The sequence below is a fragment of the Sabethes cyaneus genome, chromosome 2 (genome assembly GCF_943734655.1).
Source record: "Sabethes cyaneus chromosome 2, idSabCyanKW18_F2, whole genome shotgun sequence".
NCBI lineage: Eukaryota > Metazoa > Arthropoda > Insecta > Diptera > Culicidae > Sabethes > Sabethes cyaneus.
In genome coordinates, this window is record NC_071354.1 from 44,374,799 (window position 1) to 44,402,483 (window position 27,685).

Consider the following 27,685-nt stretch of genomic DNA (forward strand, 5'->3'; position numbering starts at 1 on the left):
CTGTTAAACACAGAATAATCTGTGCATGTGGCAACCCTGTTGTACTCGAAAAAGCCTCATCAAAACTTCAAAAGTGCAAAAGTCAGCACTACAGGGACACCCAGATATGCAGATTTTTTGATAAACGCAAAATGTTTGAGTTCTGCACGCTTATATTTTTTTGTTTACATTGTGCAGATTTATGTACAAATTATATTAAACATTTGCGCAGATTACTTCATTGGAACTGTGTGCAGTTCTTTGTTTGTTTTTATCTTCCACAGTCGGTAAATCCCGTGGTAAATCCTTTCATTCGGATTTCACACCAGGTTTGTTTCGGTTTTCGAGGTTTTCGAGCAGTTACATATATTCATTTGACGAAAATCTGGCATCTCTGCTGCCCTGTCAAATTGTGGACGGACGGGTCGCGTTACTTGACTGACTGAGTGACTGCTTGCGTTTTTGTCGTCGCGAATCGCGACTGTGAGTGTTATTTTTTGGTTTTGTGCAAAGAATTTTCTGCTGTCCGCAGAGGTTTTTGCTTGGATTCATTATTCTCCCTCTGAGATCTTTGCCCTATAATCTGCTATTGTTTTATGACCAGGTTAGTTACCGATCGCAGTTTATTGTTCGGTATCGCTTTTCGTATTCCAACATCCATTTTCGAGTGTGCAGGAGACATTTTCCCTTGTGGCTGGCAGCGATTCAGTAGCTAAATTTCTAGCTACACATTTTCGTGCCAGGAAAAATAAGAAGCAAAAGAAGAACAACACCGAAACAATCCGGGAGTGGAACGGTATTGATCGTGAATTTAGTTAAGAATATTAAGTTTGGAAATCAAATTTTATATAAATTAGTTCGACACATGTTGCATTGTGTCTAATGATCCTTTTAATTGTGCAATTTGGTGATTGTTAAAAAGATACCAAAAACCAAGTTACATAGTAGAATCTGTAAGTGTGGCTCTGTAAAATGGGCGAAAAGCTTTTGAAAACCTGAATTCCTTTCAGTGAGAGTCAAATCGTAAGAAAAAAAAACTAAACTGTTACAACTATATTTCCTTTCTCATCAGAATTAAACAAAGTGAGGTTGCAGGCTGAAGATATTGTTATAAAAAAAATGGATCAACAGAGTGGAAGTGGCAAGTGGCAGCAACGTCCGGAAGCCAGTTTCGTACCGCTAAGAGCTCCCAAAGGTAAGCCATTTCATTTGAGTTCGACATTCTTTTGCATCCATTTAAGAAATAGTATAATAGAATTCACTTGTTACATGCTTTTTTCACTGTCTACAAAAAGTCTATACAAGAATAGGTTAGAAAAATGGAGTTGCTGAGTTGGAAATAGAGATAACATCACGATGGCAGCCAAATGGGAGAGACTCAAATGTAAAAAAAAATATTCCAGAGCATACAAAACAGGTTTTTAACAGTTCAACCTGATCTGCTGGATCTACCATTATATGCGTTTATTGCCAACTAGTCAGCAATATAACGGGTTAGGAGAAGTTTTAGCGGCTTTCTTGATATTTTTGGTAAAATTTCTTAGCATAGCAGTGCGCAAATGCCCGAAAAAGTTGTGACGTGCTTATGTTTACTTGAAGGATGAACCTAATGGTGGATTCTGTCTTTGATCTTATTGTGCGTACAATGTGGGTTTAGAGAGAAGCGAGAAAATTGCGAAACATTTATTACATTTGTGTAATTTATGTTATAGCAAGTTCCTTTTTCTATTGTTTGGAACATCGATTGAATAATTATTATATTACCTTTTACAAAGGGAAACTCGAAATTATTGTTGATTGTATTTGATTAGATGTACAATGTATTCTTCCATTTTAGATTGGATAAAACCAATTTTACTTCACAATTTGCGAAAATTATTCATTATTATTTTTTGGGAATTATACCATTTATACTGTAATGTTTTCAAATATTTTTGGTATGGTCAAACCCATAACATTACAAAAGCAGTTATTATTTAGAGTAACAATTTCTTTGCAACTGTCCTGTTTGTAAATATGTAATCACTAATTGTTAGCTATTTTGCAAATCAAAAGCGAAGTGAAAGCTAAACAGCACCAGCATCGAATCGAACTACTTTCCTGCTTTGCGGTCCAACACGGGTACATTTCAGTTATCTTTTCGCGTAAGACGATGACTCATGTTAGATCTACCACTATTTTTTTCGCTGAAGAGTGACACAAAAAGAGATACGAATGCAACAAAAGCAAGTTCACAAAACAAACTGACCTGCAGCAAATTGATTCAGTTTGAATAAGAGAGCTCTTATATGCAACTCTAATATTTCAAATTAAAACTAAAGCATGATTTATCAAAGCACTAGTTTTTGGCTACCTTTGCCTGATAAATTCCTATATCTATCTATAATTCAAGAATGATTGCCTCGAATTACTTAATTCAATTCTATCCAGCCTACGGTCAGCTGTTGGTTGCGGAAGGCTCACTTCTTTCGACAACGCAACGTTGAGCTGTACAACAATGCTGCATGAAAGCATATAGGTAACTGTCGCTACCTGTACGTACCTGGTAAAGTATGAAGAGGGAGAAAAAGCAAAAAAAAAACTTCAAGAGTGCAGCCAAACGAAAGTTCGTTCAATCCAAGTCGGAATGGGGGACACACGGTGGCCTGATCGTCCAATGACATAGGTCTTCGAAGACCTCAACACTTAGCTGTTTATTGCATGTACAGTCAGTTTAGTTCAAAGCTGTACTGTGTGCGATTCGGCCGCTGTGTTTGCGGATAAACTTTAGTGTAACGCGCTTCGTGTGCTGCTTTGTCCTGTTTTTTGTTTTTTGGATGTGCCACTTGGAAATTAACGGTTTGAATTGCGACTAATCGCGATCGATAAAGTATACTGGGTAATATTGTTGAGTTTTTAAAAGTACAAATTCTAAAAACTCATGAACTAATGAAGCAATTAGATAGGAATTTTCACCTTCATTCAGTAATTTTGATTCAAAAATCTTCAGATTGCTGAAATAAAATTTGGTTGTATTCAATTACTAATAAATTTTGTCCAATCATGTTGAACTACCTACCTAGCAGGAACTACCTACCTAGCGTATGATAGATAAGTAAGAGTTCCGTAATTTTCTGCCGCCTCTTTATTTTCAATTTCTTTACCGTAACTGTACGTTTACATTACTTTTTCATTTGTAAACCACCGCAAATTTTGGGTCGATGAATAATTGCGCGCTAACTGCTTAGCATCCGAATTTAGCTTGTTCGAAAATCGTGCACCTGAGTATTACAGTTCATCACAGAGCAAACTGGACGGAATTAAAAGCTGCTCCTATAAAATCAAAGTTTTTGAACTTTATGCACAAACAACGAACAACGAACACTAGGTGCTACAAGAGGCCTCATTTCGTTACTCGAGCCAGTACCACTCTCATAACTAGTTCGAGTAAGAGGCTCCATCGTTGGTAATGCAGAGTTCTGTACTAAGATGATGGACAAGTTTGAAAATAAGCCTATTCGATCTGTGTTTCTACTACTTTGCCAAAAGGTTTTATTTTTCGCCTTTTCTAGTTTCTGTGCCAACGTAAGAGCACCACGCTCCATTTTTCTTTCAAACTAACTGAGTTTATTAACATCATTCATATCCTTTCTAAAATAAAATTTTAGAAAATGAGTTGGGAAATAGTGCGTTGTAAATGGTATTAATAGCGTACAAATTAATAAAGCCGTTGCTGAGAAACTAGTTTTGGAAGAAGTAGTTTTAGGGACATGAAAATGTAATATTTTTATGACGGTAGTCTTTCTACATAGATAAAGGGAATAGCGCCTACTAGAGTTCGTTACTTTTGTACCAAGCTAGGAGATCCATAGGATGAAACTGGTCATGATGTGAGCTCACTCGAACCCACTTTTCTCCTAGATTACCATGATTCACCTCAATTACTTACTTTGCTGGCCTTACGTCTTATGCCAAGACCTGCGTAACATAATTTCTCCATCTAATTCGGTCCATGGCAGCTGGTCTCCAATTCCGCGGGCACCCAGTACTCGGCAGATCTCGCTCCATCTGGTCTTGCCACCATGCCACCATGCCCTCCGTTTTTTTCCTGTATAATTTGATGCAAAAACCATTTTTGCAGGGTAGTTGTCCGTCATTCTAACAACATGTCCTGCCCAACGTATCCATCCAGCTTTAACCACTTTCTGAATACTGGGTTCGCTGCAGAGACACGCGAGTTCGTGGCTCATTCTTTGCCTCCATGCACCGTTCTCTTGCACGCTGCCTAAGATGGTTCTTAGCACCCGCCGTTCGAAAACTCCCAGTGCTCGCAAGTCTTCTTCTAGCGGTGTCTACGTCTCATGCCCATAGAAGACAGCCGGTCTAATTACCGTTAGGTATAATGTGGAAGTGTCCGCAAAAGTTTGTGGAGTCCGTAGTAGGTACGACTTCTGCTGATAATACGACTTTCAATCTCACGGCTGGTATTGTTTCCAGTGAGCCAAGGTATACCAATACTGACTAAACGGGCCTTGTCCAGCTCGGTCCCGCCCGCCAGCATATACTTCGTTTTAGACGTTTTTATCCAGGAGCGGACTGGGAGCCAACCGGTCCACCGCACAGTGGTCCCATTGGTATCAGAACACGCGTTTTTTTAATTGCGCCGAAATGGTTGATTATACTGGTTAAGTATGTTCAGAGAAATTTCTCAGCGTTAAAAATTCTTTCATATGGCATGAACGATTATTTGATTAATCCCCCTAAAAGTTAGATAAAAAATTTATTTTTTGAACAGTAAGAGATACAGCAAAACAAAGTTCTACAAAATTTTTGAAAAGATTATTATAAAGAACTTTGTCAAAGAAAGTAACCTTCTAGCTATTATAGTTTTAGAGATAAAGAACAATTTTTATGGAGACTTTACGAAAATCAATTTTTTGTCCACAGTTCTTTCTACAGTATTTATACGCATTAGACATGTTCGGCAAAGATTTTCTAAGAGTCAAATTACATACTTTTGTAGAATATAGTAACTTGCTATCGACAATATTTGCGGAGAAAATTAAAGTTTTCGTTTAAAAATTAACCAATTTTCAACAGCAATAACTCCCAAACATGCAAATATATTCAAACCATTTATTACCCATGTGAAAGTACAAGAAAAATACTACAAAATGCAAAACAAATTAGCTTGACCCTGGCTATCCCTCTACCAAAACACTCGCATTGAAAATTGTTACTTGGTTGAATTTAATATGGTGTAGTGTAAAAACCGTGTAATCCCGATCAAGTAAAGTGTGCAAAATAAATAATGAAAATGTGTAATCCAAGCAGCATGGATTGTTTGTAGAGAAAAAGATTTTCAAAATTCGTTTTCGGATGAAATTTGATTACTGCAGTTCGAGGTGTACGAATTTCGAAATGTATTTAAGATTCTTCATCCTCACTATCGCTATTATTGTGCATATCATATGTACTGACCAACAGTTGCAGTAGGTACATCTTCAGAGGACATGGCGTTTTTGTTATTTAGTAGTTCCCTCATGCTAGAAATTACCGGATCAGAAGATTCTAACAGACGGCAGAAGATCCGTATTTGTAGCCATTCTGGAGATCTTCCTTGTGTGATGAATTCGGAACTGTTGTATGTCCTTGTCCACCATTGTCATCATCAGCTCGTAACCATTACCGTTCTACCTTCACATTCATGATGTAGGATGTAGGATAAATTTTTGCGATTTGCTGGTCTATGTTAATTTTTTCTTGCAGCGTTAGTGCGGTCGTTTCTGAACTGGAGATGCAACGGCCGGCAATACCTGGTCGAAGACGATCTAATTAGGCTAATTCAAAGAAACATATCTGGTCGAAGATGGATGTGGATTTAGGAATATATTCTTTCCATTTGTTACTGCTTTCATGGGAACAATTGATGTGACACAAAGGCTTGAGTTGGACTTCGTGCCATCATTATCAATGAATGTTTGCTAATACTCGCTAAGATCTGCGGTTCCATCGTAACCGTACTTTACGAAAAAAGTTACTGTCTTCAGTTCTTCATCAGAAAACGTGTTTAGTGATGCAGTTTTCGAGCTGATAATACATGACGAGGTCTGATATGCACAGTAACAGCGATAGTGAGGATGAAGTATCTTCAAATACACTTCGAAATTTGTACACCTCGAACTGCAGTAATTAAATTTCATCCGAAAACGAATTTTAAAAATCTTAATAATCCATGCTGCTTGGATTACACATTTTCATTATTTATTTTGCACACTTTACTTGATCGGGATAACACGGTTTTTACACTACGCCATATTAAATTCAACCGAGTAACAATTTTCAATGTAAGTGTTTTGGTAGAGGGATAGCCAGGGTCAAGCTAATTTGTTTTGCATTTTGTAGTATTTTTCTTGTACTTTCACATGAGTAATAAATGGCTTGAATATATTTGCATGTTTGGGAGTTATTGCTGTTGAAAATTGGTTAATTTTTAAACGAAAACTTTAATTTTCTCCGCAAATGTTGACGATAGCAAGTTACTATATTCTACAAAAGTATGTAATTTGACTGTTAGAAAATCTTTGCCGAACATGACAAATGCGTATAAATACTGTAGAAAGAACTGTGGACAAAAAATTGATTTTCGTAAAGTCTCCATAAAAATTGTTCTTTATCTCTAAAACTATAATAGCTAGAAGGTTACTTTCTTTGGCAAAGTTCTTTATAATAATCTTTTCAAAAATTTTGTAGAACTTTGTTTTGCTGTATCTCTTACTGTTCAAAAAATAAATTTTTTATATAACTTTTAGGGGGATTAATCAAATAATCGTTCATGCCATATGAAAGAGCTTTTAACGCTGAGAAATTTCTCTGAACATACTTAACCAGTATAATCAACCATTTCGGCGCAATTAAAAAAACGCGTGTTCTGATACCAATGGGACCACTGTGCACCGGGCCTTTGAGATTAGGGGCCCCAGTCTGCAATATTTTCATGACAGTAAATTAACACAAAAAACGGCATCTACTCAAGAGACATCAACGTTACAAGGACAGTACATCGAATAATTATGGGCTCTATTTTGTAAGTCTTGTCGTGCCTTCGACTCAGCCATTGCCGAATGTCGAGTATGTGGAGAACGGAAAATCACTTTCCACATTCTGATGAGTGCCACTGTGCATCTTTGTCGCCAGCGTTTTCCTCATCTACCATCCATGTATATTTCTGCAAATTCTAAGTTAATGCGGTAGTTACATGTAAAATTGCAAGTATCAAATAAGCTGATTTTATAAATGATAGAATCTCAACAGTTCAATATATATGACTAGCTTACTACGCCTACACGACAGAACAGAGAAAAGAATCGAGAGACCAGGATTCCTGCTTTTAGAATCCATTCTTATTTCATAGTGCAGGCGATTCCCGTACCGAGTTATAGCTATTCCTGGGATTGAACTCTTGAATTCTCTTATAAGAATCTTGCTTCTATAAGCAAGGTATACTGTGCGAGTCCTCTGCAGAATTCTTTCACACGATTCCAATGCAAGGAATTCCAGAGACTCTGTGCGAGTCTTTTGATTCGTCCTAGTAGAGCTGTGGAAAAAGAACCCACCGTCTAAAAAACGCCAGTACGAAGAGCAAGAGGAGAGGTTCGCCAGGAACGACGGAGTTTCTACTAAACGGTCAGGTGCAAGAATTTTGTCATGCTTGTGATGTGCAATGATAGTGCTGGCAACCTGCTTACTGACAAAATGACGGTAACAGCCAGGTGGAAGATTATTTCCAGACGCTGTTGAATAGAGAAGTAAACACGAAGATCAGCAGGTGCAGGATAAGAATTGTGAGCGACGGCCAAGCTGTGAAGCCACCAACACACGAGGAAGGTTGCTGGAAAGGATGATATCCTGGCTGAACTTCTAAAAGCGGGGAGCGAGCAGCTGTACGACGCAACTCGCCGCATCATTGTCAGGATATGGGTGGAAAATAAATATCGGAGGAGTGGTTGATTGGCCTCATTTCGCATATTTTTAAAAACGGACATCGCCTCGAGAGTAAAAACTATCGAGGAATTACATTGCTCAACTCTGCCTATAAGATGCTCTCCAAGGTTAAGTCGCTGAGAACATTCCGTTCACCTCATACATAGAAATTTAGTTCAGTCTGTGCTTTATTGTGCCGCTGAGGTGCTGTTCGTGTGAAACCTGTCAAACTCGCCCGCGCCCAGCCAGACTGTTTTGATCGTTTTGACAATAACCAACATTGGCAGGGCTGCCCATTTCTAACATTTCAAAATTTAAATGTCAAAAAGGTGGGCCACAGTGTGCCATGAACTGGGAAATGAATTTACCGTAATTGTAATCAACGAGGTGAGCTGTTCCCTAAATTGAGCCTGCAACAATGTTCTAAGCGACTTACCCTTGATGCTCTCTCTACACGCTAAGAATCGGTTACTTTTTAATGGGTAAAATTTGACCCATTTCGCACTTCATGTTCTTCCCCCCAAAACTAGGTACTATGGTGAATACCCACCGGCTGGTTAATATAAGCTGTTCTTAAAAAAAGATAATTTTTACTCATAATAAGATGCATTCACAGTTCTCAAAAATGAGTATTTTTTGCGCAATACCAGTTGCACCGCCAGTTCTCAAAAATAGGTATTTTTTGCGCATTAAAAGATGAATTAACAGTTCTTAAAAATGGGTATTTTTTGCGCAATTTTAAATTTTATTAAAGAAACTCGAAATTAGGTACTTTTTCCGCAGTTTTAAGTAAAGCAATTTTAGGGAATGAAGAAACCAGTATTTTTATTTAAAATTTTATAAATAATTAAATTAAATTATAGTTAAAATATTTATCGATTAAATCCGCTGGTTTATGCACAAAGTTATAGAGTATTTCCGCTTCACCGAATAAATGTTGTCGAAGGAATTTCTTTGCACTGCTCCGCTTGATGATAAAGCTACGTGGCTTTTTCAGGGTCGCTGCATGTTGTAGACTGCACCAATGTTGCTTGATAATGATGGTGGCTCCGGTTGGGTACCGTTAGTTTGGTGTTTTGTATCTACAAAATGATAACATTAGATGTGATGGTACAAAATAGTAAAAGTTCCAAAAGAAAAGAAACTTACACATGATGGTGATAGATTTGACTTGCTTCGGATCGGTTGACTTCGGTGGTATGCGGACGATGTCTGGCTCAGGGTCGCACGTCGCACCGTTCGCTTGAAGTTCACTCAAGTGAAGCAGAAGATCACCGCATGTAACGTCGGTAATTGAAGCGATGCTAGTCTGGCAGTTCAGCGCTCAACAGACTTGCATGGACCGCTGTACTACCGGTGAATCAATCACGGGGGAGATCGTTGTCATACTTCCGTCCATCATTTTCCTGAATCCATACAGGTGGGCGATTTCAGATGGTCACGTGCACGTAGCTGTATTTTGGCGCTGCAGCTAGACATTAAAAATATGCAAAAAAACGTAAAAATACATTAAGCAAAAAGGAATGAAGACAAGTTATTAATTTTCAGCTGCTTGATGAAAATTTTGGTGTACAGATTTGAAATGTAACCATTTGTTTACAGCCCTAAACCTTTTCTCTATTATCGATACTTGTATTCACAGTACCGTTGAATCGAACGTGTCTATAAAACATTGGACCACAAGACAAGTTGTCATCTATTTTAGACCGCGGGTTGCCCCCAGCACAGCTGGTTATGGTTAGTTTCGTCCCTGAGGCTAAACGATAACCAAAAATAAATAATCACGTAACAAAAATAGTTATTTCCATGCATTTTTGTCAGTGACAAAAAATAATTATTTAGTTGAAATTAGATGTTTGATATAACATGACGGATTATTGTATTTTGCATGAAAACTTCTGAAATATAGACTTTTGACGAAGGACTACGTCTTTGTTTACTATACTGGGACTGGGTAGCACTTTGTGAAAACGAAAATAGAAATGTAACGTTTGAATGAAAGATTTCAAATGCTAATAACTGCTGAACTACTGAACGAAACCGAACAATTTATACGTCATTGGACAGATAAAATAATCAGCAATTTTAGATAGGGGGTTAAAGGGCAATTTTATGGAGGGGGTAAGAGGGGGGGGGGTCATCGCCCAGTTAGCTTCAAGGTACGATGCTGGTCTAACAAGTCAGTCATCGTATGTTCGAAACTCGGTAAGGCGGTTCTTGCTAGATAGAGCCAGTAGGATCGTTGCACTTGCTCCGTAACCCAAGGCTTTGCTTTTCTAAGAGGGAGGGCTCCTATACAAATGAAACACAAATATCCTCAAAACTCGAGAACTAATCAAGCAAAAGAAACCAAATTTGGCATGTGAGGGTTTCAAAAGGCAAGAAATTTTTCTATGGTGAATTGAGACCCGTTCCCTCTCTAGGAGGGGGCTCCTATACAAATAATATACAAATTTCTTTATAATTCGAGAATTAATCAAGCAAATGGAACCAAATTTGGCATGTGGGGGTTTTTGGAGGTAAGAATTTTTTCTATGGTGTACTGAGACCCCTTACCCTTCTAAGAGGGGAGGCTCCCATACCAATGAAATACAAATTTCCTCATAACTCGGATTTTTGGAGGCAGGGGTGAGACCCCTCACCTGAAGGAAAGTAATAGAAGTCAGTAGATCATAGGAAAATAAATAAACCTAGATAGAGGTGATCTCTACCCCCCCGCTCCCAGTAAACAATTTGGTTTGTATATCTCAATTGCAACTGTGATATACGAAATCATATCTGAACGAAAAAGTTATATTTCACGCCATATAAGAACATATATGTACCAAACTGGAGGCGATATACGTGCGAGAATTTTGACAACTATTTGTAATTCTATTTTGCGTAGTTTTTATAACACGCAACTAAATATTCCTGAATATATGATTAAGATATAATCAAATGCTGCAATCGTCTATACTCCTTTATAATTCACAGTCATGAATTGTATATGAAGACACGCACGACTGCAAAACAACTTATTGCTCACTTCGGTTTGACATACTCTAATCATTATACAATTCCAATCTGAAATTGGCATGAAAACGATTTAATGTGAACTTTCTATTACGATTTTGTGTTATCTGGGCTGTGGCTGGCTACACTCGCGGCCTGTGTCCGTCTCGCCCTGAATCATCTTATGTTACTATTGAAAGTTTCTGGTGGTCTTGTTATTGACTAATGTTTTACGAAAGAGTCTAAAATTTCTCGAGTTCCATTAGTTTTTGAGTTACGCAAAAATTTCTGTTTTATATGTATGAGAGTACTTATCCCCCTACCTCAGGGGTGAGGGGTCTCAAACCATCATAAAAAAATCCTGTCTCCAAAATCCCCCACATGCCAAAGTTGGTTACATTTGCTTGATTAGTTCTCTAGTTATGAGGATATTTGTATTTCATTTATGTAGGAGCTTCCCCCCAGTATTGAAGGGGGAGGGGTCATAATTCCCTTCCTAAAGAGGGGAGGGGTTTCAATTCACCATAGAAATCAATTTGCCTACAAAAACCCCCACATGCTAAATTTGATTCCATTTGCTTGATTAGTTCTCGAGTTATGCAGAAATTTGTGTTTCATTTGTATGGGAGAAAAATGCGTTCGTGTGTTTTCGTGGGAAAAAGTGACTCGCTACCGCCAGGTTCGCTAGTATCTGTAGAAAGTAGCAAGTACGTGTTTGGATTTTTACTTCCACTTCTGTTCTGTGGCTATAGGCTATGTTTGCTTGAATGAAAAGGATAGTAGGATAATTTTGAATTGGGAAAGTAGGTAAAACATTGGTCTTATCTCTCTTTCTATTAAATATTCCGTTAGAAAACAAAATGACATTTTTCACGATAATTTTTTAAATATTGGTTAAAAAACGGACATCTACACTGGGTAAAGTAGACCCAGATCCTTAATAACACTGGCGGCCTCGCGGGGAAAGTAGCCTTCTGAAACTCAACACATTGCTAACATTTTGGTTTTTACTTGTTTCATCGTGACTTTAGCATAAAAATAGACAATATTTGCATTACTTAACCGTTCTAACCACTAATGTTCAACGTATTTGTTGTTTAGTTTTGTGGATAGTATAATTGTTGCTGTTCCAAGTTGCGTATATAGATTGTGCTGTCTAAATCATTCAGATAATGCATTGACTAACTCTCTTATTATTTGAATGTGACATGTTTTATTTATTACTCCTCTTTTGCTATTTTCTGCAACTTTCTGCAAATTGTTATTCAAAAAAAAAAAAAAAAAAAAAAACAAAACTGGTTACTTATTTGTCTTTTGATATAAATTGCTGCTTATTTTTTATTGTTTCTGACGACCAAAAGCTTGGATCGAAGTAATAACTATTAATTGTTGCTGTATATGGTTTATCGAATTCACTTAGGAAAAATAACAATCTACTCCCGGTATAATAGTAATAGAGCGGTCATTTGAATTTGCGTCGCATTCTACAGTAAGGTCAATGTGTGTTTGGGTCTGTTAAGTGCGGGAAGATGGCACAGAATCATTTGAAATTATTTTCAAATTTTGGTTTTAGATACCGTGCAAGCACCATATTCAAAACAGTGCCTAATTCTGAACAGTTGAAAATTTTTCATAAATATTGACAAAATTCCAGCTATTTAAACAATTTAATCACTACATCTGATTATTTCCTGTTATTAAAATGGTTTAAATAGCTACTGTGTTACCTGACTCACTGCGAATATGCGTTGTGTTCGCAGGATCGTGTTGGTTCGAAAGGTTTCGAAAAATATCGCCCTTGTATCGAAAATAACGTTAATTTTGATCACTAAAAATAACGTACTTAAACGTTATATTTCATGTGCCAGTAGTACGCAATAATTGTATTGTGAAACTGTATTGTTATTTATGCAACTTTTTACAAATTAAATGCAATAACAAAAGCACAACTTATAAAAAATCGTTTGTTTCCGATATTAACTGCATATGCGTTATAAACGAATAAAACGTATGGTTACGTTTTATTTCAATAATACGCATATTCGTAGTGAGTCATGTAAACCAGTAGTTTTATCAATATTTAAGAAAAAATTGCAACTGTTCAGAATTAGGCACTGTTTTAAATATGGTGCTTGCACGGTATTCAATTAATAATATCGTTGTTGCCGTTGTTCTGATTTGAGCACTCGATTCGATTCTCGCTCGCTGTCTAAACTGGTTTGTTTCATTTTCATTTTCATTTTTTAGCGCATAAGGGGGTCTAGGAGACCAAGTCGTCAGTAAGAAATATCTATACTTTCCATGCTGCGGTAAGGTAGAGGGAGCGGTTTGGCATCTCAGAATTATCTTGCTGATCGAGTGAATCCTGGTGCCCGATGCCAGATAGGGAGCTGATAGATAGGAGAGTAGTGGATAGTAGAGATGGTCGGGTCTCGGGTTTTGAGACCCGAAACCCGAAAAAACCCGAACCCGTTGGGTTCGGGTTGGGTTCGAGCTTGACACTTTTACCATGTGTCGGGTTCGGGTTTGGCCAGAAAAAAATATTCGGGTTCGGGTCGGGCTCGGGCTTAGCGGAAAAAATAAGTCCGGGTTTCGGGTTTGGGTAATGAAATGAGACACCGAACCATCTCCACATTCAGTTCTTCTAAAAGTATTATATTAACATAATAAAATAAGCAGTACTTTAATGATATTCAGCATGACTCAGATATCAGCTACACTGGACTGGTTGCATTTTAGACGGTTTAGTGTTTTCAGATTTAGATCGAGTTTACACCAAAAGTTATATATTCCAGAATTCGCTAGAATTCGTTAGTTGGATCATGTCATAACTGCGCCCAAACTAGTGATAGGGTGGACTGACAGAAGACTAAAATTGCCTCGGAATAGTTGTAAGTTTAGTTGTCTTTAACTTTACCGTAAAGTAGAGCTGCCACAAATACAGATATTTGTGCATGCATAAATTTGGGACCCATAAATTATTTCAGTAGCTGTGATTTCTGGCTCTACTAATGTTCCTGAATTTTAAAGTACTTCATAAACTATTTATGTTTTTTAAAAGATTAGATCGAGAAAACAAATTACTCCGGAGAAAATGGTAGGGTCTCAAATTTATGCATGCACAAATATTTGTATTTATGGCAGCTCTGCCGTGAAGGGGGATCGCGGGATTTCCGGTCTTCTCGCGAAAAATATTTGTAGAGTGAAGTCGGTATATTTGTTAAATGTTAAATTCAATTCCTTGCATGTTTGCTACCTTCAAACTAAAGTGCTAGTACTTTAGACTAAGAACTAGCTTTCGGCTATTAAATACCGGTATAACATAATGAAACAAGATCCAAGTATTTCAAAATAATTTTTCATGTAAATTTTTCTTTTCGCTTTTTACAGGTTTCATAGAAAACTTAAGAGATATTCCCGCGAAAAGTAAAAGAAACAATTCTAGTGTATACTTTAATTTTTTAGAATTTTCAATTCAGTTCCAAAAGAAATAGAAGGGTGATAAAAACCTAAAATTTCAAATGAATATTAGAGCTCGAACGTTATAGAGAATACGAAAAGAAAACTTCTGAAATTTAAATCGAGGTGTGTTTTATAGTTTTATAAAAATTAATATAAATTTCAAGTTCAGGGCGGGATCAAATTTAACATAATATAAAAATTCGGGTTCGGATCGGGTTTTGGTTTAGCCGAAAAAAAATTCGGGTTCGGGTCGGGTTCGGGCTTAGCGAAAAAAATAAATCCGGGTTCGGGTCGGGTTCGGGCTTAGCGAAAAAAATAAATCCGGGTTCGGGTCGGGTTCGGGTTTGACCGAAAATAAAATTTCGGGTTCGGGTCGAACTCGGGTTTGACACCAAAAAAATTGTCGGGCAAGGGTCGGGTTCGGGCTTGGAAAATATGAAACCCGACCATCTCTAGTGGATAGCTGAGAAAAGTGTTGAATATAAAAACAGAATGAGATTGCAGTGTAAAGATGATGCAAACGCCGTGTAGTTCTCTGATCGAAATGCTGTTGGGGGCACATACCCTACCTTGTACCTACATACCTGTTATACAGGGCACCTGGAGAGGCCTTCGCTACCAACCTCCGTTTGCCGGTCCTATTTTGTATCTGTTGCGGTTAATCTTCCTTCCTGTCTATCTTTTCCGTTCCAGTCCAAGGGGAGGGGGGGGTTGGCTACTTTGGCGCGTCCTCGGTACCTGTTATGGCTCGACAACTCCCATCGTTATTGAAAAAGAAAGTAAAATGGTGTGAGCAAAAAACCAGTTTTATACACATAATGAGTCTTACATAAAGAAAAAAGGAGGAAACTAAATTGTGCAATACTACATATTACACAGATAACTAAATTATGCTAGTAATATTCTGCACACTAAAATCTAAGCGGCTGTTGAAAGACTCGTCGAACCACTTGTCCATAGGAGGGGTTCTGTCTAAACTGGTTTGTTTTGATTAATAATAAATTGTTGTCTCTCAATGGCAAAAGTGTTTGTTTAGATGATCTATACGTACAGGTGTTAAAAACAGAATCTCCGATACCAGTAACTATCTCTACCATAGCACGGGCGGGGAAAGGGGAACACATGTTGCTGCAGCTGTTTTTCATTTTTCGATTGTCCATCTGCTGTGGTACACACAGCCGGCGGCGTATAGTCTCTATTTACACTGGCTACTGAGGATTAGTTTTAAAATTTACCTAAATTCGTAGATCCATGTATGTCCGTTATGTTTTGATCCGGTACCAAAAAGTGCTCCTTCCATCTCATAAAAACGCAGTAACTTTTCTTGCTGCAACTGCTACTGCAGCAACTATACCACCAGAGGTGTTCGGTTTACCGTCGAAATATGTCGCTTTTAGTTCCGCTGCCGCTACCTCGATTGGTGGAGAACTTTCCGCGACTAAGTCAGCTCTCTCCGCAAGAAACTACATCGTCGTTTTCTACCACCGGTAGCAGCAAACCTATTTGTTGTTATTGCCATAGAGATGGCAGAGCACCGCTTCCGTCCGCTCTTCCGCCTGCTGCTGATTCTGTGCTGCATTGCGCATTCTGCTTGCTTAACCTCGAAGGCTTTCCCGGAACGAAGTTTGCTGAACGGCACTCTGCGCGACCGGCGTAAACACTACGGCTATTTTTTCAAAACATTACCGCATTACCACGAATTTTGCAACGAGGATAACACACACATCACAAAAACACTTATTTGGTGGCTGCTGCTGCGCTTCTCTTCAAAATATTCAAAAAAGTCAACATGACAATAGCACCAAACCACCATTCAATGCGCAAAAAACTGACAACTGTTAGGAAAGTAGAAAACAAAAAAAAAGAGAAAAAAAATGAGTTGCCAAATTACCCATAATAAAGTTCATGTGTAACTCCTTATTTTTTGGGGTGCGGCCATATTGAAAAAAGTACCCATTTTTGAGATCGCGGCAGCAACTTTTGAGTTGCGGCTTTTTTAGTCAAGCGATGGGTAATGCAGTTTCTCCGTGTATCCTGTGTTGTAGACTGAGACCGTTAGTGGAGTTCTGGAGGCGAGTACCAAGCTGGTTTTCGTAAGGGTCCCTTCACGATGGATCAGATATTTACCATGCGTCTAGTAATTGACGAGTTTCGGGAGTACAACTAGCAGGCTCATCATTTTTTTGTGGATTTTAAAGCGGCATATGATTCAGTCAAACGAAATGAGTTGTGGTAGTTAACGCTAAGACATGGTTTTCCTGCAGAACTAGTTACGTTGATTCGTGTGACGCTGGATGACTAAAAATTATGAGCCAGAATAGCGGATGAGCGGATCTTCTTGATTTTGCCGAAGACGTCGATGTCACCGAAATCAGCAGTAGAGCAGGGAAAGAAGCCTTTAGGCCATTTAATTGGGAAACTTACCATTAACACCGCCAAAACGAAGTATATGGCTAGCAGGGAACGTGGAAGTCCAAATGGTGTTGGTGCCGAAGAGAAACTAAATGGAGAACGATATGAAGTAGTAAATGAATTCATATATTTTGGTATGCTCTTGACAGGTCACAACGATGTAAGTCGCAAAATAGAACGACTAATTGCAGCTGCGAATTGGACTTTCTACGTATTACGTTTTGTAGCTGAAGTCCCGTAGCTTGCAAAATCGCATAAAACTGGCGCTATAGGGAACACTAATCCTCTCGGTGACCCTTTACGGACGTGAATCATGGACGAAAGGAAGCTAATCGACGAGTGCTTAGGGATTTTGGCGTAAGATTTTGCTAAATGAAAAATGGAGCGTAGCGCAGGTGAACCACGAGCTGTATTAAGTATGCAAATATGCTGTTATAATGAAGGTAGTACAGTGTGGCAGTCTGCAATGGGCTGGTCACGTGGCTAGAATGCCCGACGAAAGAGTAGCCAAAATTATTTTAAGCAGAGAATCAAGAAGAGGCCGTAGACTTCGGAGCAGACCCCGGAACTGATAAATGTGCGCTATCGAGGATGATGCACGTTCAGCTGGTGTTCGAGGGGTTTGGAGAATGGTATCCCAGGATTAAGTACTGGAGGACCATAATCCATTCGAAGCAGGATCGATAACGGACCGTCGCCACTGAAGTAATCTAAGTATGAGACTTAAGCCGACAGTTCAATATTTATTAGTAGTAAAATGACTGCGGATGAAATACAAATTCTACTTTCAAATTCTCATAATTAAAGCTGCTTATATAAGTATTTTCGGAGCTTGGACCCCAACAGTTCAAATTAATGATTTCTTGAATCACGGGGTCCCAGCAATTCAACATTTATAAGCAGTAGAAAGACTTCGAGTGAAATAGTAATTTTACCTAAATTTGCAAGTATTCAACCTGCTCATACCGTTCTGATTCAAACTTAGAACATTCTCAAACTTCGAACACTTCAGAATAAAATGCTCGTTATTATCGCTAATATGATAAAATACTATGCTTATTGTACACCACCGTGTTCGTTAGAATGTCCTCTATCCGGTAAGGTACGACATTGAACTGTAGGACTCCTTGTAAGAAATCAGCAGGCGCTGGAAAAAAGTGAGAACTCAGATTTTAACTTCGTTTGCATACTCTTAGCGTTTCATGCAAAAGTAGCTGTTTTTTCGTTTGCATTATTTTACTAATTTTAGAACATTTACCTTCCCACTTCGCAATTATTAGGTAAGTGCAAGATATATACGTACTAAAGCATAGTTAAAATACAATATTTCATGTATTATTTCAAAGGTGTGATTCAAACTTTGAACACCCACGAATAATATCCGGTTTTTCCGGATTTTCCTTCGGGAAAATGAATTATCTGCATTGTAAAGCTGTACAAAGTTAACTTGCTTCAGATGTGGTACATAGAGTGTGAAAACATTAGCAAATGACTACAGAAGTACGAATTGAAACTAATTATTGTGTGAAAAATTTAAATCATACTGTTAGGTGGATTTAAAAAGACCATGTTTAGAAAAAGGATGAAATTTCACTTATTCAAGTTGAATGACACTAAAAACATTAATACTTTTCAAAGTAATACAAGCGTTCGATGTCTGAGACTGAAATATTCGAGCTTTGAATGTCGACCATGAAAGTGTTCGAAGTTTGAGTCAAAACCGAACAGCAATTTTTTAATGTTTTTCAATGTAAATTAACATTTTATCCTCATTTTTAAAACTTTAACATGAAAATAATTAAATTGCCTTGCTATTAAACCATTTATGGGAGTAGAATAAAGATGTTTTCGACCATTTTTCTTTGAAGAAAGTTTTAGCACTGACGAACTGACATGACACTTAGAAGAAAATCCTTTAAAAACCATCGTCCTGCACATTTTGCTTGCACACTAGCGCCCTCTGTTATGCATGTTGCGGAGTAGCTTGCATTCGCAGGGTTTTATGCTGTAGGGTTTTGTACATTTGAATGGTTTTATACTGAAAACTCAAAGCAACACTCGCGCGCCGCTGTGTGGCCATGTTGCGAAACATGCTTTTTTAAAAAATGAGTGGTTTTTGATTGGACGATGGAATTATCGCGAGTGTCTCGTCTGTTTGTCTGTGGTTTTAGCATACCTTAAGTGTTCGAAGTTTGAATCAGAACGGTATAATATTCTATAATGCTTGGGGCCCAAAAAGTTAATATTTATAAACAATAGGACGACTTCGTATGAAATAGAATTTTAACTTTCATAATTTTAAGGAATTGCTTAGTTTTTTGGAGTCATTTCATCCAAGCAATTTAAAGTTTAGAAACACATTTAGAAGACTATTAAATATTTAATTTTTTTTGTTATTCCTGATTGCAGATTGAAAACTTCTATTCGTGGCATTTGGGCAATTTGGGCAATTCTATTTGTAGGCATTCAAGCTATATGACATGAGTTTATCATTAACTTAGAAACATTGGTTTAAAATTTACAAACTCTTACAAGTATTTTTCAGAGTTTGGGATCACAAGTCCAAATTAAAACTGCAAAGAGAATTGAATTTATATATGAGAAACTACATTTGAATTTTCAATCATCAAATCGTATGATTTCATGAATCATGGGGAATCATAGTTTAATTTAAATAGAAATTTTGGTTCAAAGATCGGGGCCCCAACAGTCCCAGTTGAAGTTGAATTTTCAATCATCAATCATGGGCCTCACCAATTGAACATTCGTGAGTTGTAGAATAAGTTCAACTGAACTGTACAGTTCGTGATGCATGCGTCTGCGCCACACTCCATTTTCCATTTCGCCACCAAGCATAGATCGCAGAACTTTACGTTCGAAACCCCCAAGCACTCGTCGATCAGCTTCCTTTAGCGTCCATGATTCGTGTCCATAAAGGGCCACCGGGAGGATTAGTGTTCTGTAGAGCGCCAGTTTTGTGCGAATTTGCGAACTAAGGGGCTTCAACTGGCTACATAATCCATAGAAAGCCCGATTCGCGGCTTACATCGTTGTCACATGTCACTAGTGTACCAAGGTATATAAATTCCTCCACTACTTCATATCGTGCCCCATCTAAGTCCACCTCGGCACCAACACCACTTGGGCTCCCACATTCCCTAGCAGCAACCTTGTACTCCGTTTTGGCGGTGTTAATGGAAAGCAGTGGTGACTCGTGGCGGTTTAGCTTACCTGTTCAACCAGCGAAAAATACAAATTAATACGCAGCTTTTTTATTATCGCATTTTTATATTTTATATTTTGCGAATAACGCATGCCAACCGTGCTCTATTTTCAAATCCCCTTCGTACCAACACATTGTTCCTGGTGCTAATCTCTAAAGCAACGTTCAAACGTCGTGTTGAACGTTTTGCTCATTAGCTTCGTATACTAAACTAAATTCGTATTGCATATGCGTCGGTGCAAACGAAATTATGAACGATTGACTCTTCCACTGCCGTACGGTTGATTCCGATGATATCGACGTCATCAGCAAAACCAAGAAGCATGTGAGATTTCGTGATCAGAGTTCCATTCCTTTCCACGTTTGCTCTTCGTAATGCACCTTCCAAGGCAATGTTGAATAGCAGGTTAGAGACTGCATCCCCTTGCTTTAATCCATCCAACGTCACGAAATCTGCTGAGGTCTTACCCGCTATTTTAACGCATGATTTGGATCTGTCCAGCGTCGCACGAATCAGCGTAACTTGTTTCGTCGGAAAACCATGTTCTAGCATTATCGGCCACAGCTCATTTCGTTTAACTGAATCGTACGCTGCTTTACAAACCCACAAACAGATGGTGTGTTTGCAAGTTGTACTCCCGGAACTTGTCCAGCAACTGACTCAGGGTAAACATCTGATTCGTCGTGGAGCAACCCTCACGAAAACCAGCTTGGTACTCGCCGACGAAGGACTCCGCTAACGGTTTCAGTCTGCAGAACAGGAACCGGGAAAGCACCTTGTAGGCAGAATTGAGCAATGTAATTCCTCGATAGTTTTTACATTCCAGTCGATGTCCCTTTTTGAAAATTGGGCAAATGAGGCCATCCAACCACTCCTCCGGCATTTGTTCAAGGATCCGGCAGATTGCTTCGTACAGCCGCTCGCACCCCGCTTTTAGAAGTTCAGCCGGGATACCGTCCTTCCCAGCTGGCTTATCGTTTTTCAGCTCACTGATTGCCTTTTTAACCTCCTCCTGTGTTGGTGGCTCTACAGCTTGACCATCGTTTACAATTCCTATCCTGTCCCTGCTGATCTCCGCATTTACCTTTCTATTCAACAGTGTCTGGAAGTGCTCTTTCCACCTGGCTGCTACCGCCCTTTTGTCGGTAAGCAGGTTGCCAGCACTATCATTGCACATCACAGGTATGGCGAAATTCCTGTATCTCGCCGTTTTATAGAAACTCCGTGTGTCGTTGCAGGCGTATCGCTGCTCTGCGCCGGCGAACACGTGCTCTTCGTACTCGCGTTTCTCTAGACGATGGACTCTTTTTTCCGCAGCTCTAGTCTCTGTACCTCTCTCTGTGTTAACGCGTTGACGCAGTGAGCATGCGACTCCTGGCCTGGTTCTTTTCATCTGTCACTCTCTGGCATTCGGCATCAAACCAGCTGTTACGCTGTTTTCCACGCGTCGTACCTACCACCTCTCTCGCAGCTGTTTCGATGGCACCATGGATATTCCTCCACAGCCCATTTATATCTTCTCCTTCTACCTGCTGTTTTGCGATTCGTTGGTCAAGCTTCCTGGCGTACTCCACTGCTACACCGTCTGCCGTTAACCGCTGGATGTTGAAACGCAGCGTCCTCTCAGTGCGAGCTTTCGCCGTGTTTGACAGTCCGAATCTTACTCACTACGAGATAGTGGTCAGAGTCGATATTTGGTCCTCGAAAATACCGATAACATCCGTAAAGTGTCGACCGTCAATCAAGACATGATCGATCTGAGAGCTAGAGTCTTCATTTGGGTGCCTCCAGGTGTGTTTCCGAATACTAAAACGTAGAAAGTAGGTGCTACAGATGGCCATTCCTCTGGCCGCGGCAAAATTTATGAGCCTCAGACCTTTATCATTGGTCGACAGATGAAGGCTATGTCTTCCAATGACTGGACGGAAGAATTCCTCCCTCCCGATCCGCGCGATTGCATCTCCGATGATGATTTTCACGTCGTGTTTTGGGCACTCTCCATAGGTTCTCTCAAGCCTGTCGTAAAACTCGTCCTTAGCATCATCGCATTTATCATTTGTCGGTGCGTATAAGTTGATTAGGCTGTAGTTGAAGAATTTGCCCTTAATCCTCAACACGCATATACGGTCATCTACGGGCCTCCACTGGATAACTCGTTGCTTTTGTTTTCCCAACACTATGAAACCGACTCCATGTTCTGCTTTTTTACCACTGTAGTAGATGTGGTACTTGAAAAAAGTGCCTGCAATAGGGTCTACTGCACGGAACTCCCTTTCGCCGGAATTTGGCCACCGAACTTCCTGAATAGCAGCGATCTCCACTCCAAGTTGATGCAGATCTCGAGCAAGCAAGCCAGCCCGTGCCGGTTCATGGACATTCCAGGTACCAAGCTTCCAATCATTATCCCTTAATCGTTTCATTGTCCCTTGCCGTGTCCTATACCGATTGTTCCGTCCTGAATTTCTTTCTTCATTATTCGTGGTAATTAAGTTTTCGGTATACTACCTCACCGGGGTGGCGACACCTACATCCCGCTGATGTGTCTGCCATCTTAGGTATAGCTTGCGGAACACAGCATTTCATATTCAGCCGCCCGTTTCGAGACAGACGCTGTATGAGCCGCCCCTCACCCGGAGAACAGGCACTCTAATTCGCACCTTCTAGCTTAGCTGCTTCAGTAAGTATATGAAGCATTTTCGGGTAAGGCCATCAACCGTCATCATTTGACTTAGATCTGAGTGGATGCGGTAGGTGGGAGCTTGAGAGAGCCAGAGCTATGTTTGACGCTCTTTCCAGGTAACTCTCTCCTTTTCATACACGCATTTGTTTGTTAACATAACGATTTGTAGCCAATGCCGTTTAAAGAAAGATTGTGAGAAATTCCACGTGCCTTGAAACGGCAATTTGGAGTTCGCCTACATGCTGCATTTTCAAGGAACGTCGTTAAAGAGTAGGATAGATGAAACTGGGAAGCAAAACATGCCTCCAATACCTCTTGTTTTACTGCAAACACACTCAAAATATCTAAAAATAGTCATTCGCGGTTTGAAATCAAATTTAAAATCATAAGAAAAGCAGAATTAGTAAAGTGTTGCAAGTAACCCCGTTTACTGGGTAACTTGCAACACCCCTATTTTCGGTTCATTCAACAGATTCATTTAGTTGATATTTTTTGTTTTGGCCACTGGGGACTTAGGGACCTAAACGGCACACTTTGAAAGTTATACGAAATCAAAGTTGTGTTCCAAATATCCCCGGATGATAATATTTTTTTATTTCTACTTTCATGTTTCAGTCCTGTCTGTAGACGCTCCGGTATTCGTTCCGAAACAACAGCAACCTCCACAGTACAACCACCCCCAGGCCCAACAGCAGCAGCATCAGCAACAGCAACAACGCTACCGGAGTGACAATAACGGTGCTGGAGGCGGAGGTGGCGGCGGTGGTGCCGGCGGAGCATACAATATGGTTCCAATCGTTCTACCATACTCACAGCAACACGACATGGGCAATGGGGCCCTGGTTAATGGGACCGATATGATCGGCAGCAAATCGACCCTAGCGAATCGACTGAAAAATCTTCAAATCTCTTCGCCGCAGCAGCAGCAGCAGCCACACATGGGTGGACACCCGAGTTACGGTGATAACAAGGATGTAAGTATCTTTTTTGGTTTGGTTTGATGATGTAGATGTAGACAAAATATTCAAGGTGAAAGAACACTGCGGGGGCGGTGATGAGTGCGGTGTAGTGGTATTTTTCCCACAGACTGGTTGGGGAGTATGAATGCGGTGTGTGATTGATTTGAAAGATTTCGTGCCTTTGATAATACTGAATTCAGATTTCCATGAAATGCTTCGCTATACAAGAACAAGTGTAAATAGTACATTTTTTTACAGTTTTAGCATGAACTTGGTTTAAGTTGTTTCTAATAATGAATGGAACAGTGCTGCATTCAAACTATTTTTTGAGAAAAAACTGATTGTGACAGAAAGTTTACTTTTATATTGAAAAACGCGCAATTTCTTGTGCCTACCTACGAAAGATTGGATGAGATGTAGAGAATGAATCTAGATTAATTGGTGTAAAAGTCTCGAATACAACACTTGACCCTGTCTTTACTAGCATATTGAAAATAATTCGAAGGAACAGACCACTAATCCTGTGTCAACTTATTCTATTATTTATATTCTATTGTACACACTCTCTACGAATGCCCCTAAATTGCACGGATCGTTACTAAAACGTTTCTGCACCTTGCACCATAAACATATCCGACACCACCAACACGTCATTGCCCGTCATCTCCACTCCTTATTGTTGTCGCTCAGATGCGCAATCCTTCACACTATAACCACCAACAGCACCACCCGAACCAGCACTATTCCTACCAGCACTCACAACAGCAGCGTCTTCAGCAACAACAGCAGCATCATCACCAACAACAGCAGCAGCAGCAGCCGCCACATATGGCGTTGCATCAGAATGCTGCCGGTCACTACCCGTTTACAGTGGCCGGAATGGGTTACTCGTCGACAGCGCTCAACAATCACCTGCATCATCCGATCCTAGGTGGAATGGCTGCCGCAGCGGTTGCTGGCGGTCCCGGTCCCATAATGCAGCACGATAATCGCGGCGGGAAAAATAATCCCTCTGGCATAAGATCAAGACTGCAGAATGCGCAGAACTCCCCGCAGCAGCATCACCAGCAGCAGTCGCACCACCAACAGCAGCATCACCATCAGCAGCAACATCACCATCATCAACAGCAGCAGCATCATCATCATCATCATCAGCAGCAGCAACACCAGCATCATATGCGAGGAGGTGCTGCTGGTGGCAATGATTACGGGCTCGAAGGCGATGCCGATCAGGTAGGGCCTATCATTAGGCGGCGCACCCAGGGAAAGCATGCTTTTACTAATAAACTGGATTGCTGGAAGTTTTGTTTTGTTTTTTTTTTTGGTTCAGGAAACTTGAAACTAATTTAACATGGATAAGTAATCGATTATTTCATTTTAGTTGCGAACTAATATTGTTGCTGTACATATTATAAGTTTATTCATTGTACATTGATTGACATATAAGTCTTGGCTTGGTATTGTCCATAAATATGATTGAATGTTATGTGATTGTAGCGAAAACGCGGGGCTAACTCTCCTTCGGCATAATACGTCCTGCGTAATTTATTACGTTATGTACTTGTAGTGTTTGAACCGAACTGCAATTTCATCGCAATGCGATTAACTGAGAATACATTCGCTCATATTTTCAGATCAATGAAAACGAATCATCGGCTCTCGAGTACCTGAGCGACGTGATTACCGAATTGTACGACAATCCTGGCATGTTCGAGAGCATCCAGCGAAAGCTGAAAGGCCTATTTGCTGAGTTCCGCAGCAACCACTTTGTACTTAGCAACGCCGTGGAAATGATTTTTGAACAGGTGCGTATCCATATCTGATTCCACTTTAAAAAGTTCCAATCGCTAGAGTTAATTTATCTAATCACCAGTCGATCAAAGAGCAAAACTTTCGCTACATGGGAGCCCGTCTGTGTCACCTGCTGGATAGTCTAGACGAAAGCTCCGATAGCGTGCTGCGGCAGCTGCTTAGCATGAAGATCGAGCATCAGCACTCGGAGTTGATGGGATACATGCAGAACGAGCAGATTAAGGTCCGCGGAACGACACTTTTCCTGGCAGAACTGTACATGCAGCTGCGAAAACCACACGTAAGTCGTGTTTTTGTCACTTTTTTATACTAAATTTAAACTGGGTGTCTACTAGCTGGAGAAACCGGGAATCCTCAGGGATTTTTGTTCATTTCCATCAAGCTCAGGGAAATCTATCGCAATCTTTGCGTCACTGCGTTGTTACTAGATTGGTATATACTAAGGTTAGGTAAACTCATTTATGAATATCCAGCATGGATATGGACTATCCTAATATGCTCCCCTGCAATTTGAAAACTTTCTTAGATCAATCCCGAGCCCTGTTTGAAACTATTTCATGATTCAAGCGCCTGCGCCACACTCGTTCGTCTAATAGCCTCCCAGTTGGCCTAATAAGCCAGTCGTCGTAGGTTCGAATCTTGGCTGGGAGAGGCTGTTAGAATCAATAGGATCGTAGCGCTAACCCCGCACTGTCCTGTATTCTAACAACTGGTTGCGAAGTCTGGCGTATAAAAACAGGTCAAATTTCGGTAACGGAATTAGCACTTAGGTTTTGCTTTGCTTTGCCACCAAGAATGAATCGCATAATTGATCCACGCTTCGTATCCGTAGAGTATCACCGGGAGAATTAGCGTCTTATAGAGTGCTAACTTTGTACGGAGTTACAGGCTTTGGGACCCCAGCTGGCTACGTTATTCGTAGAATCCGTCCCACCCGCTATCCTAAGGTTTGATTTTGAACCATCATTGGCAACAAGTATCAGCCTAATCAGTTTTATTGGAAAACCATGTTCAAGCATAATTTGCCACAGCTCATTTTATTTAACTGAATCGTACGCCGCCTTGAAGTCTATAAACAAATGGTGAGTCTGCAAGTTAAATTCCCGGAATTCATCGAAGATCTGTCGCATTCCGAACATTTGGTCCATCGTGGAGCGTCCCTCTTGAAAAGCGCACTAGTATTCGCCTAAAAAGTTTTCCTGCTGTCTAAGAAACAGGATGCGGGAGAGAATTTTGTAGTCCTGTCCTGTCCGCAAGACCAGGCGTTGCAGCCCTAATAAGTCGGCATGCTTAAAAAACTTATGCTAAGAAAAATTCAACAAATAAATTATAACGGAATAATCGGTATGGCCACAGTCAAAAGCTGCCGAAAAGAGACTTCACCATCGTAAAAAACGCCAGCACTGGGATCGCGTTCTTAAGGAGGCGGATGATTGCTTCGAGAGGCACGATACGAGGAGCTTCTTTAAAAAGATCAACGGAATAAGGAACCGGTCCGTGCCAACTCCTGTTATGTGCAACGACAAGGAGGGGAACCAGACCACCGAAAGATCGGAGGTAGCCAAACGTTGCAGGAGACTTCGAGTGTGGGAAGAGGATGCCTGTGTTTTAGCCGCATTGATCACAATTTTCCAGCTCGTAAAATATTCTGTCAGAGTATCCAAACCTGAAGCTTGCATGTGAAGGCACGTATGGCACGACCTTTGTACATGATTGGGTGTCAAAAGTCGAAATTCGGATAGGTGGAGGCTCACTTCTGGTTTGAGGTGGGTTTCCGTGATGACGGCGATGTCGATCTTCTTTACGTTGAGAAAGTAGAGCCGTTCAATATACTCGTTCCTCAATTAACAATAGAGAGGGCTTCACGGTCCATATTTGTTGACGATGGCGATTACAGCTTAAAGCTGCTCAGCTAAAGTTTGCCAAGAACGGTGATTGCTTCCGAGATGAGTTGGACGAGCCCTTCTGTGCTGTCGTGAGAGGGGCATCGGTGGCAACACCGGCTACGACATATCAGGCGCGATAGAACCTAGATCCGGAAAGGTAGCTGCAGCAACGAAGCGAGGCTGGGCTGAACGGGAGTTGGAGGCCGTTTGATGAGGTGTTGAATTCGTGGCGGGGTTTTGTTGGTTGTTGAGAGGATTCGAAGGCAGATTTGGGATCTACCTACGAAGCTGGAGAGCAGGATACTCGGTATCTGT

At 40.1% G+C, this 27,685-nt stretch overlaps 1 protein-coding gene across 3 annotated transcripts in view; it reads left to right on the forward strand.

Annotated features, from left to right (window-relative positions):
• The first annotated feature begins 440 nt into the window (after positions 1–440).
• Positions 441–27,685, forward strand: part of LOC128734141 (uncharacterized) — a 36,798-nt gene continuing 9,553 nt past the window's right edge. Inside the window, exons 1-6 of one of the 3 annotated variants that reach the window (XM_053828179.1) lie at positions 441–932; positions 1,052–1,174; positions 23,329–23,687; positions 24,363–24,905; positions 25,307–25,477; positions 25,546–25,764. In XM_053828179.1, coding sequence (XP_053684154.1) covers positions 1,099–1,174; positions 23,329–23,687; positions 24,363–24,905; positions 25,307–25,477; positions 25,546–25,764 — 1,368 coding nt within the window. In that variant the 5' untranslated portion in view covers positions 441–932; positions 1,052–1,098. The remainder of the gene's footprint in view (positions 933–1,051; positions 1,175–23,328; positions 23,688–24,362; positions 24,906–25,306; positions 25,478–25,545; positions 25,765–27,685) is intronic. The other 2 variants (XM_053828178.1, XM_053828180.1) reach the window with 2 other exon arrangements.